Consider the following 13,361-nt stretch of genomic DNA (forward strand, 5'->3'; position numbering starts at 1 on the left):
TATGGCACTCCAGAGGCAGAGTGTTTTTCCCACAACTTCCTCTCAGCATTTAAAAACAGAGCTGACCCCTCTGTCCAGCCCGTAACACATCCCAGGAGAAAGAGGGAAAAGCTTTATGGCCACCTGCTCAGGGAGGGAGAAATCCCTCTGCACATGGGAGTCACTTCCTACGTTTCTGGTAGGCATTGTGGAGAGGAGCATTTCTCAGGGACGCATCCCAAGTCCCCTGGGAAGGACATACCTCCCCTCAGTTTGAGAAGCTGGATCTGTCATTTCTCACAGCTTAAAAGTAAGAGATGCAATGCCTTGGAAACAGCAGTCTCCATGAGCGATACTGCAATCAAAGTGGAAATGAAACAATAGTGCTTTACACAGCACAGTCACAGAAAGGGTACAGGCGTGATACTATATTCCAAAATGTTGCAGTGTGGGAGGCAAATTATCTCAGTCAATAACAGCAAAGTGAGCAAATAAAAGAGCTTGTATTTTCACTTAACAAAAGGAAATGGCTGTTTTGACCACATTTAGTGCTTCCTCAGCTCCTTCTCACTGGATTCATCCCATAGTGGTGTTAAAGACATAAAGTACTTACATTTAATACTGACATTTATTTTTACTGCAGCACTACATAACTTCCAGAGCAGCAACCTCCAGTCTGGGGCTTCCTACAACCCCTGCAGTCAGGCTTGTCCTCAGTGTTGGTAATATTAGACTTTGCCATTTCAGGACGCAAATACCAGGCAGAGCCCAAAACAGGAGAGAGACCTCAGCCTGTAGGAGTCTCTTACTGCAAGTCTGTTGAGCATCATCTAAAATGGAAGATAACAATTATTCTCTGGCACCCACTGAACCTCAAGCCTGTCTCTAGATTTGCTCGCTTCTTACTTCCTTTCCTTTACCAAATTGTGTGTACATATATGTCACGTAGGAGAGGAGGATGTTCATGAAACTGCACTATCCTACCCACTTCAGGATTTCTGTGGGAAAAAGCGGTCTTTGGCTCTGTCTCTCTAAGCTAGTCTTGGGTACAGATCCTCTACCAAGGATTTCTTTTGGAGATGGGTGCTGAAAATTGAAGTGCAGTTTAAGTCCTGCACAGCCTCCAGAGCTTCACTGTAGCTGCAAAGTCCCCGAGTCAATCATTCATTTGGAGACCTCTGTGCAAGTCTCACACAGATTTTGTAAATGTGTTTTTAAACTTAATTTACATGTAGACAAAACCCAAGACTGACTCTAAAACTTGCAGCCACCTACACACAAAACAATTCCTAGGAGACCTTCTTCCTTGGCACCCTTTTAGGATTTCGATTGATGTTTTGCCATTGCAGGTTTCTTCCTTTCTAGACAGTCTTTTCTTCCTCTGGGTAGTACACAAATATGAGTTAAAACTTTGTACTTTCACAAATTCCAGTTCCTTCTTTCCGGGTAGTATCTGGAGATAGTATCTGGAGAGACTATCTTTCTAGGCTAGTATCTCCAGATAACTTCTACTCCTTATCAAATGTTTATTTAGGAGCAAACCAGGCAAAGTCCATCCTGGAAGAATTATTTCTTTTGGCCTACAGCCAAGTCTTTTATCTATTTGAATGGATGTCCTGTAAAACTAATGACTCTTGAGCAGTCTGTATTGCTAGATCTTTTCTGCGTGCAATGATTCTTCCTGATAGCTCTTAAGTCAAAGAGAAGTTAAGACTGGAAGCTACAATAACAAAGAAAAGTCACCCAACAGCTGGGCAATCAAAGTAACATTCACAAAACATGTGGGATATATCAGCTGATATATATACAAAGATTGGATTTGTCTCTTTACATGCTGTCTCTACAGTGTAGATATTACAGCTGTTATTTGTGCTAGGAGCCCTTTTTGTCAACAGAGAGAAATAGGTACTCCTGGGGCTGCAGGCATATTTTACACATCTTCTTTAGGATGGCATTAGTCAGGTCTTGGTTCCACTGAGGAAGATCTTCACTGACATCAGGCAATCCCGGAGTGACAGTGTTAGATGTCAGAGCGGGCCTTGTGGCAGCAGGTTGGCATTTACAGCTGTTTAAAGCACGTATTTTCTTAGTAGGAATAGTATGCCAAGGAACAAAGACAGAAACTATTGTCAAGAGGGGAGGGAATGAGGGGGAGAGAATTAGATTCAGAGAGCAAAGAGAAAAAAGTGATAACTAAAATATTTTCATACGAACTTTATAGAATTCATGCTTCAAAAATTATATAACAGCAGTTGGTTTGCTCCAGACAAAGTAGTTTCTGTATTTTTCCAAAACAGAAGACTTCTACTTACCTGGTATGGGAAGTCACAACAATTTATTGATCGTATACATGTACTGATAGGTAGTCCTGTTTGTACTTTAACAACCACCCAGACAGAATATGGTAGCACATAAACACAGGTGAAAACACCGTTGAAAAAAAGAGTTTGGGATCCCATTTCCTATTCATTTCCATGTTCAGTTTCAGGATTTGGATCTGTAGGACAGTGACCAGCCACTTCTTATGTCAATGTTTAGCAGAAGAATTTCAGAAGTAAAGGACGTTACACAGATAATGTAAGTCTAACTGCATGCCCAAAGCAAATGAGGAACCCCCTCACACACACTGTCCAGGGACATCAGAAATAAGCATTGCAAGCAACACGAACGTTAACTCCTAGGTAAAGTGTGTGCTCTAAATTTAGATCAGCTCACTTCCACATTTGTTTGTTTTATATTTTCTTTGCTTGACTTACATTTACCAATATAGTACTAAATTGCCAAATAGTCCCATTACACTGTTAATATTTGCCTCTGCATTTCAGTGACAGCTAAAATGCAGTGAAGGAAAAATGCTGTCCTCCCATGAGTCAATACTGAGCTGGTGGGGGAGTATGCCACTGCCACAGAGTTAAATCATTGCCCAGTGTAAGTGGAGGGCAGGAGACAGAGAGAGCTGCTGGGGACTGGTGGGAAGCAGTTTCACTGTGCCCACAGGGCCCTGACAGGAGGCAGTGAGCCTTGCTGAGCCTTTACTGTTTGTCACTCCCCAGCCAGGGTCTCCTTCCAGGGCTGCTCCGGATCTCCACGCCATCTCCCCTGTCCTCAGGCTGTGATTCAAGGCTCTCCAGCTCGCTTCCCCAGTCACCTGCATGGCAATGCTTTTGCTGTGACTGGTGTACGTGCAACTTTGCATCAGACCCAGTGTGCTGCTGCTAGCTCAAGATGGCAGGCTGCCGACCTGGAGCGAGGCTGCAGCCTAAATCATTCAAGCACAGATTGTCCTCCAAAGCTTTCTCAGATTTCCCCGGCTCCTGTGTGCCTGGGTGGAGGAACAGCCCAGCATGCAGCAGCACAGAACACCTGCCCCAAGAAGCCCTGGTGATATGCACCAGCATGAGGACAACAGGAATGAGAACAACTCGGGTCAGTAATTGGAGTCCGGTCGTTCAGCTGGACAGTGACTGAAGGTTCAGTGTTTCACCGAGCCTGCGGTGATGGCATATCTTGGAGCCCAAACTCCTGAAGTTCACCTAGTATTTTGTCTGAGAACAAGAACCGAAGCCCTGCATTCTGGCCAAATTTCAGCTCTGACAGATTTTACATGTTTTACTTTGAAGCCCAGATGTGGCATCCCCTACCCTCACAAATTACTGTGTAATGTTAATTGTCCTGCTCTACCCAGAGGTAGCTGCACCATTGCAACAACAGGTGAAGCACTCTGCCTTTTTTTACAAGCTATTTAAAATTGAATTTGTTGAAGATCCTGCAAGGGAAGGAAGTATACGATGGTAAAATACAAGTTCCTTGAAGTGAGAAGTTGGATATTTTGAGCCTTGGCATCATGTATGTATTGTAAATGAGAAAGAACAGGGTGACAGAAGTACCCTTGCCATGGTGACACGCTGCTAGGACTCCTTAGAAGCAGGTCAAAAAGCTGTCATTAGCTTACTTCAGGCTAAACCCCATCAGCTGAGTTTTGAAGAGAGGCAAAACGATTCTGTAATAGCTCAGCTGGGCACATGACTGCAAGTCCTGATGGTGAGGAGATGGCAAGCACAAGAAGGAAGCAAGGAGATATTTTTTTGCTTCTCCTTGCAAGAGTAAAGCTTAATATTGCTATAAAGAGATTTTTCAGGAGACCAAGAGTGAACAATCAACATTTTTTATCAGATTCCCAGTTGCTTTGTTAGCAAACAAAGAAGAGCGTGTACTCTGAATTGCAGTGTTTTGGTACCTGCGTGTGACAGCCATTTCCATAGATTATTGACCTTGCAGATTCATAACAAAAATTACAGAGAATTCAGACTGTGAGAAGACGCATTTTTACAGAAGTTCTTTCTATCTTGTAACTTTAAGCAACTAGCTACATTCAGAGAAAGAAATCTGAAGTTTTTTCTAGGGCAATAGCATAACAACATCCAAAGGGATGAACCTCTGTTAAAAGGTGGGTTGGAAAAGTACACTGCATGTAAGATTTTTACTTGACAGCTTAAAAATATGGCATAAAGAACCAAGTATGCTCTTAAACAGGAGCTTTGAATTGTATTTCGAAGCCATGAACATCTATTTGGACAAGGCAGTTCAGAAGTTACACAGAGAAAAATGAGATTTGATTCAGTGTCCTGGGGATTGTGCCCCAAGGCTCACAGCAGTAATTTCTTGAACCAGATGTTGTGCTTTGGTGCCACTGTGCTTCAGATAAAGGGGAGTCTGAATGAATTATTTCAGGAAAGGTGTTCAATACAGTCAAATCATGCTTATTGAGACCTGGGCTTAGCATTTGTGTTCATTTTGGTTTTAAGTTACAGCTCCTTTGTCAAGCCTGGGATATAAATAAACTCATTTCCTTTGGTGCCTCATTCCCAAAGGATGAAAAAGGACCATCTCGTTTCAGGAGGAGACTTGCTTTACTTGCTTTTCCCAGCCTGTCTGATCAGCTTCTCTCCATTTGGGGCCACAGCTGCCAGCCTTTTTTTGGCCTCCTAACAGCTACTGCAGTGTCAAGGGACAGCGAGAAGTGCATCTCTGTCCTTACTCCAGAGTGGAAAATTAACCCTTTCACTCTCTTGTCAGACAGAGTGCACTCCCACCTAATCACAGCAATCCACAGACCTCCTAGTGCATTTGGTTTACTTCAGACAGTGCTCTAATTGAGTGAAGGCTTTGAACAGCTTTAATGTCTTTAATTTACCAAGGTGATCAGAAAGCAGGTGGTGTATTGTTCAGCAATTCCAGATATGACTAAGTACAATAATTATGTGTTTTGGCGCTGTAGATGTGTTTTAATTATTATGAATTAACATCAGTTAAAGCCACCAGAGCAACTAGTGAAGAGCTGTGTAAATGCATCTTGCTCTGTAGCCTGTATGCTGCAGGTCATGTGAGGAAGTTAGCTGAAATCCAGCATATTGGTGAGGAGGCTCAGGTGTTGCACAGATTTTCTGTATCTTGGATAAACCATTTAGTCTTACTGTCCCCAGTTTCTTCTCATGTTGCTTGCCAATTTGTAAAATACACTGGAAGTAGTGAAGTGCTTTGATCTATTTATTTAGATGGAATGATTTGGAGCAGAGATCGCTTTTCACTCTGTATCCTGGAAGCGCATCTGAAACCCCCTTCTCTGTCCTCCAGATAAGCAAACACTCACAATATGATATTCCAAGAGGATGGCATTACAGCAGGTAATACTGCACATCGTTAAATAAAAGATGGCAGCTTTCCATATGTCACCTTTCTAGAGGTAATCTAATTAGATTAGAATTCATTATGGATATGCAGGTTACACCGCACATTCATTGCCCAGATTGCATAACCCAGCCTCTCATGTTGCCAGAAGAAAAGGAGCCAAGCAGTTAACAGCATGGTGGTTGTTAGACTATGTTGCCCAAAACCAAACTATTAGGGAAATTAAGAAGAAATAAATTTCACAAATGACTTGTACTTATTTATATTGTTAACTATCATCATAAGCTTCCAAGGAAGAAAAATATAATTCAAGAATAACTCACCAGAAGAATACGAAGAGCTCTTAGCAGTAAAGAAGAGGCTTGTTAGATTTCAGAAAACAGAAAGAAACCTTACGTTATCTGAATGCTGTCTTTAATTATTTAAATTTTTAATGAAAAATAATTTTAAAAGCCAACATGAGCTGTCTCACACAAATTGATTTCTTAAAACATTTAAAATCATTTGGACGCTTCACTTTTGTCTGTGTTGTTTCTTCCTTTTATTCCCACAGCACTTTCCCCTCTGCCTGTGCAGATCAGAGTAGCTGCCTTCTGCAGAACAGCAATCTCATTTTGTTTACCTTGTGTTTCAAAGAGAATTGAACAAGCCCAGGATTCGCCTTCTCTAAACAAATACTGGCAAGACAAAGGTATCACAGCTATTCTAGGGACAAGAGGTTTGTTGAGATGGAGAATGGTAAAGACTGGCAACAAAAAACAGTCAATGTGTTTTTATCTGAAAAAAAAGTTAATCCTTTTCACAGCCTCATTTTCTTTGCTTTTGAGCTAGCTCTCCTTTTTCATTTAAGTTCTAGAGTTTTTCAGCTAAAGAAAGCAAGAAACTGAGGTATTTTCTTTGTTCCTGTCAAGTAGCTTGAACAGTTTGAGAACAGAAACCAGTCAGAGCAGTGTGATTAGCATAGCCAATTAGGGTGGATTTGCATATTCACAACACGCCTATCGAGAAATAATTCTGCAGAGATAACGCAAGTGTGGCAATGGCTGTCTGCCAATCAGAGCACCCTGGCTGCCGTGCTATATGGTAATTGAGAAATAACCGTAGAGCGATTCTGCAGATTGGGCACCCCGAGCCAATCCATGGGCTGGCACTATGCAGCTGGGGAAGAAAGTGCACTTGTAAGGCGGTAGCCATACGATACTCCTGCACACTGGAAAAGGTTAATCTACAATCCATTTACCTAAAATGCAACAGCATCTGTCAGATGAGTTTGTTCTTCCAAGAATTATTCCAGCTACAACCTGTGCTAACTGCCACTTTTGGGGGCCCAACCTCATCAGGAGTTTGGGGGACTTGGCTTTTAATGAGATGGCAGTTGGCCAAGGACTAAGTGCCTTGCAGCCCCTCCTGCCCTTCAGCTCAGCCGGTGGTCCACGGGCATGGCGGGCTGCTAGATGGTGAACTACACAAGGTGAGCTTTGTGCAGTGGCTGAAAGGATGGGCGATAAAGCTCTGCTTTCTTCTGCCCCAAAAGGCCTTTCACCAGAGTGTTATCCAAGGATCAGGCAAGAAAGCAAAGAGCCCTTCAGGAAACCTTGTAGACTCTGTTGGATAACAAACTGGGGCGGATGATCACAGCAGCTTTATTATCTCTGAAAGTGAAAAATCACCTTATATACTACAGCGACAACAATCTGTGCTCCATCTCGATATTTCTCTGGCTCCCACCACTTGTCATCTCTTACCAACAACTGCATCGCCGCAAGCTTTCAGGTGAGCATGACTGTGGCCGAGCAAGTGGTGTGCAGAGCCAGCTGCCACCCTGTGCCCATGTAGTCTGCATCTTCAGGATGCTCTATTTTCTTACCAAGGGGCTGACAAGTGATTTGCTGCAGTGTGCAGCATCCATGTGTGCTGATTTTAGAAAGAAATACAGTGATCTCTATCCTTAATGCTCTTGACTCCTCTTCGGTGCTGGGGGCTGAAGTCACGGTGTGCAACTGCAACAAAATGGGTCAGGAGGGACTCCCTGGAGCGTTCTCCCAGGTACAACTACACAGGCCACGTTCACTTTCAAAACTGCTAAGGGAAAGGCAACAACACAAAAATTAACTTGTGGTACTCCCTGCTACAAGATATCGAGAAAAACTTAACAAAATCCCTAAAATTAGACCATTACACAAATCATAAGTTTATAAACTGGTATCATATCCACCAGGGTAAAGACCACAAGCTCTCAACTTCCATGCCGCAAAGAGGCATTAAGCACATTTAGCTGGGGAGAAATGTCTCCCTCCAGGAACATATTTTTTTTTATAATCATCCATGATAGGGATTTTATACCTATCTCTGGAATACTCACTGCTGATTTATCTAGTCCAATAACCTACGTAAGATTTTTTTTTAATTGTCTCAGTCTATGAGTATCCACAATTGTCTGTTTCTTTCCTATCCCCGTTGTGGCACCAGCTCTTTATTAGAAAGTTAATAAACTTTGTGTATGTTCTAAAGATAATATTGAAAACTGCAAAATTGTGTTCTGCATTTTATAATTGGTGTGGAAAAAACGGGGAGATCTAATCCTATTGGGCCTTCTCTCTCTTTTGCTCTCTCTCTCCCTTTTTCCCTTTTGATGGTAAGCAGCAAATTTTAATTAGCTTCATTTCCACAATTCAGTCATGCATATGTAATCTTTGTTCACACTTTTATAAAGTAAAATTAAGTGAAAGAAATTGGGTAATAATAGAAAGCTTGTCTGAGCAGAACAAATGTGAATTATCAAACATAAGGAAAGATGACTGGGACTACAGGGCCTGAAGTTGTGCAAGGTTTGAGGTGATTTTTCTGAAACAGGAATGCATAAATAATGCATAGAAACAGGTGCTGATTATCCTGTTTTGGGCATCTTTTGTTCATTATATACTTGGGCTGCTGAGGTACAGTGATAACCACTGAATGTGAGGAGACTGCTTAATAACAGCTTTATAATGTTTCTCTTTTATCATGAGCTGAAAGTGTCACATGAGCTTGTCTAGTTAATAAAAATCACTTTGTGAACCCACTGTTCTTAGATTTGGTATTGGAGCAGATCACTGTACTGGGCCTCTCTCTTGATTATAACTGCAAAAGCTGTTCTGCTGTTTTGCATTGTAATTTAAAGGTTTTCTAATCCATATACACACCCTCTAATTAAATGTTTCCAGGGGTTACCTTGGGAGCCTTCAGTGCTATGGTTTGAAACTAAAACTAAAGAGTGCATTAAATTCATTCCCCCTGGGGTGAGACCCAGGAGGGGGGAAGTACATTTTCATCCCCTGCTACTCTGGACCCGAGAGTGCTGAGGGAGGTGGCAGAGGAGCTTGCCAAGCCACTCTCCATCATTTATCAGCAGTCCTGGTTAACAGGGGAGGTCCCAAACGACTGGAGGCTTGCCAATGTGATGCCCATCTACAAGAAGGGCCGGAAGGAGGATCCGGGGAACTACAGGCCTGTCAGCCTGACCTCAGTACCGGGGAAAATTATGGAGCGGTTCATCTTGAATGCGCTCAACAGGCATGTGCAGGCCAACCAGGGGATCCGGCCCAGCCAACATGGGTTCATGAAAGGCAGGTCCTGCTTGATCTCCTTCTACAACCAGGTGACCTGCCTAGTGGATGAGGGAAAGGCTGTGGATGTTGTCTATCTAGACTTTAGTAAAGCCTTTGACACTGTTTCCCACATCATTCTCCTGGAGAAGCTGGTGGCTCATGGCTTAGGTGGGTGTACTCTTTGCTGGGTAAAGAACTGTCTGGATGGCCAAGCCCACAGAGCTGTGATGAACGGAGTTAAATCCAGTTGGCAGCTGGTCACAAGTGGTGTTCCCCAGGGCTCTGGGTTGGGGTCAGTCTTGTTTAATATCTTTATCAATGATCTGGATGAGGGGATTGAGTGCGCTCTCAGTAAGTTTGCAGATGACACCAAGTTGTGTGGGAGTGTTGATCTGCTTGAGGGCAGGAAGGCTCTACAGAGGGACCTGGACAGGCTGGATTGATGGGCTGAGGTCAATTGTATGAGGTTCAACAAGGCCAAGTGCCAGGTCCTGCACTTGGGTCACAACAACCCCATGCAACGCTACAGGCTTGGGGAAGAGTGGCTGGAAAGCTGCCCAGCAGAGAAGGACCTGGGGGTGTTGGTTGACAGCCAGCTGAATATGAGCCAGCAGTATGCCTGGGTGGCCAAGAAAGCCAACAGCATCCTGGCTTGTATCAGAAATAGCGTGGCCAGCAGGACTAGGGAAGCGATGGTCCCCCTGTACTCGGCACTGGTGAGGCCGCACCTCGAATACTGTGTTCAGTTTTGGGCCCCTCACTACAAGAGAGACATTGAGGTGCTGGAGCGTGTCCAGAGAAGGGCAACGAAGCTGGTGAAGGGTCTGGAGCACAAGTCTGATGAGGAGTGGCTGAGGGAGCTGGGATTGTTTAGCCTGGAGAAAAGGAGGCTGAGGGGAGACCTTATTGCTCTCTACAACTACCTGAAAGGAGGTTGTAGCGAGGTGGGTGTCAGTCTCTTCTCCCTAGGAACAAGTGATAGGACAAGAGGAAATGGCCTCAAGTTGTGTCAGGAGAGGTTTAGACTGGATATTAGGAAAAATTTCTTTACTGAAGTGGTGGTCAAGCATTGGAAGGGGCTGCTCAGAGAGGTGGTGGAGTCACCATCCCTGGAGGAGTCCAAAAAACGTGTAGATGTGGCACTTTGGGACATGGTTTAGTAGGCATGGAGGTGTTGGGTTAATGGTTGGACTCGATGATCTTAGAGATCTTTTCCAACCTTAATGATCCTATGATTCTATGATTCTATGTTTCTGTAATTCTATGATTCTATGAAAGCATGAGCATGATTGGGATTACTAACTTCATTATTTTTATTATCTAACATGAGAAGATGGAAATTTAAAGGGAGACAATCAATGTGTCTAAATCTAGAGTTCAACTTATTTTATAGCTTTTGAGAAGACTCTTTACAGTCTAAACAGTTATTTTAAGAAGGTACCGGTTCATCAGCAGCAACTAAAACCCAGAACTTCCTGTTCATGTAAATCAGTCTGCACAAGCTGCGTAACAAACACTGCTGTGGCAGATACTGAGGTCTTCATTAAAGAAAATGTAAAGTAGTGAAGCATGTTGGCATTAGCACATATAGAAGTAAAGTCTGAAGCCCAGTTAATGTTACTTTCTCTTCAGCGCCTGTTCACACATTCAGCCTGACCCCGCCAACCTAACAGCTTTAGCGGAAACACCTCTTTTTGTCCCTGAGAAGGAGCTCCTATTACAGGAAGTGAATTTCAGACTTGGGTGCTTTTCTTCTTTTTTTTTCTAAACCTGCTTTGCTGCCAGTGACTAGGGATAGCCAAGATTTAGGTTAATGGTTAACAAAGCAGCTATAACCACACAGAACCTCTGACGTCGTCCTGCTGGGTCCTGGGACCAAAAGCTGCCTTTTCTTGCAGAGGAAGAGGCAAGCGTTGAAAGGAGAGCAGTTCACGCTGCAAAGGGCTGGAGAACGGGCAGCTTCACTCAGTAGAGAAAAGAGGAGGAAAATCCAAAAGGAGCAAGAGGTGTTTGCCATAAAGATAGGTAAGAGCTGAAATACTTTCCCACTCGGCTTATTGACTCAGTGGCTGTTGCTAACAAAACTCACAGGTGTGGCTAGTTGAGGCGCGTTTGTTGTACCTGACTGCTCTGACCTGCACGTCTCGGTCTGAGGAGCAAAGCGAGAAAGGAGCTATTTGCTGTGAATTTGAACGTCAGAGAGGGCAGGATGACTCTTCCTCCCTTTTCCTCCCCCCAGGGGCTGCTCATGGCAGGACAGACATCTGCTTCAGACTGTTCTCATCTCATTGACCACAGCCATGTCCCTGAGTTTGAGGTGTCTCTTTGGATCAAGATCACTTTGGCCTTACTGTATGTCTGCATCTTTGTTGCGGGCATCTTGGGCAACAGCATCACCATCAAGGCCACCAGGATCCTGCAGAAGAAAGGCTACCTGCAGAAGGAGGTCACGGACCACATGGTGAGCCTGGCTTGCTCTGACCTGCTGGTCATCCTGCTGGGCATGCCCGTGGAGTTCTTCAGTGCCATCTGGAGCCCTTTTTCCACCCCCTACGGCAACATGGCTTGCAAGCTCTACTCCTTCCTCTTTGAAGCCTGCAGTTATGCCACTGTGCTGCATGTGGCCACCCTCAGCTTTGAGAGGTATGTGGCTATCTGCCACCCCTTCAGGTTCAAGGCAGTCTCTGGACCCTGCACAGTGAAGCTGCTCATCGCCTTTGTCTGGGGTACATCTGTCATAGTGGCTCTGCCCCTGCTCTTTGCCATGGGCACAGAATATCCCCTGGAAACCATTGAGGGCTATCAAGGTATGACTGCCTGTGTCAAGCCTACACCCAGGCACCACTTCCCTGTGCCGAAGCACAATATGACCATCTGTACCAGCCTCTCCTCCAAGTGGTCTGTCTTTCAGGCCAGCATCTTCAGCGCCTTTGCTGTGTACATCATAGTGCTGGGATCTGTCACCTTCATGTGCCACAGCATGATGAAAACCCTGATGATCCACAAGGAAGGAACTGTGGCAGTGAAGGGCGGACTAAGACACCAGAAGCAGTACTTAAGAAAAAGTGAGAGCTCGGAGGCCAAGAGCTCCAGAAGACAGATCATTTTATTCCTGGGTAAGAGCCCCATCCTACTCTGCCTCCCCTTCCCTGCCCCCTTTCCACATGGGGAGGAAACCCAGAAGCCTCCATTTTATCTCACCAAGTTCCCCCAAATGGGGCATGTATGGTTTGAAACTGGTGCAAAATGAGGGAGAGGGATACTTTTGGTTGCAATGATATATTTTAAGAAACTCTATTTCCCTGCATGTTTTTGACTCACTCTTTTTGTCATTAGAACAGGTGGGAGGGAAGAAGAAGGAAAAATCTATTTACTGTCTGCTATTTATGTTGTTTGATTATGCTGCATGCCTACATGCAGCAATATGGGTAACAGGATGTCGCTGCTTGACCTTTGGGGTAGCAATAGGCAACGGTTACCTGGATATAAAGAGGCTCTACTTGCATGTTTTCCCATTAAATTACAAATACGTGCATGTTTAGTAAGGCTCTTGATGGGAGGGAAGACTGTCTTGCAAGATCTGAAGCTTGTCCCACTCTGAAGGCATGTCCCTGTTAATTCAGGATGCTCCCTGGAGGGTACTTATTTAGCCTCAGCAGTTGTGTCCGTGTTGCATCGGAGCATTAAGAAAGCTGGGCTGGAGAGCTGCTTTGGTCTTGCAAATTGCTGTTGCCCTCTTTGAATTTTTTTTCCTGGTTTTATTTGAAGGCCTATAACCTTGGAATTATGTTTGATTCTGATCTCTCTCTCCACATTTGTCAGACAAAAACTAATCAAGCTGTCATTTCACCAACTTGGAATCTTTCCGGGCTGTGATCCATGTAGTCTCCACATTTGTTGATGCTCTTAGAGGCACTCTTAATCATGCCCTGGCTGAATTACTGCTAGTTCTTGTTTTGTTGGGTTGCTTAATATGATACTGGATATAATAAATGAACCATCTAGAGTATGAATGCACAGTAGACCTAGTATTCTGTGTTGCTTTTTGGTGCTCTGCTTGATATTTGTTCAGAGGTGGAATTGAAACTCGTGGGTCTGTCCGCTTCT

General features: G+C 44.1%; 1 protein-coding gene across 1 annotated transcript; it reads left to right on the forward strand.

The window, feature by feature from the left end:
* The first annotated feature begins 7,380 nt into the window (after nucleotides 1-7,380).
* On the forward strand, nucleotides 7,381-12,504 carry LOC142414250 (G-protein coupled receptor 39-like). Its single transcript, XM_075511233.1, has 2 exons — nucleotides 7,381-7,440; nucleotides 11,494-12,504. Exon 2 carries the CDS (start codon nucleotides 11,503-11,505, stop codon nucleotides 12,502-12,504), a length of 1,002 nt encoding a protein of 333 aa, XP_075367348.1. The 5' UTR covers nucleotides 7,381-7,440; nucleotides 11,494-11,502.
* The last annotated feature ends 857 nt before the right edge of the window (nucleotides 12,505-13,361 follow it).

The sequence above is a fragment of the Mycteria americana genome, chromosome 9 (assembly GCF_035582795.1).
Source record: "Mycteria americana isolate JAX WOST 10 ecotype Jacksonville Zoo and Gardens chromosome 9, USCA_MyAme_1.0, whole genome shotgun sequence".
Taxonomy (NCBI): Eukaryota; Metazoa; Chordata; class Aves; order Ciconiiformes; family Ciconiidae; genus Mycteria; species Mycteria americana.

Excerpts from the sequence above, each read along its gene's own strand:
- LOC142414250 (XM_075511233.1), top strand. The coding sequence starts at position 11,503 with ATGGCAGGACAGACATCTGCTTCAGACTGTTCTCATCTCATTGACCAC.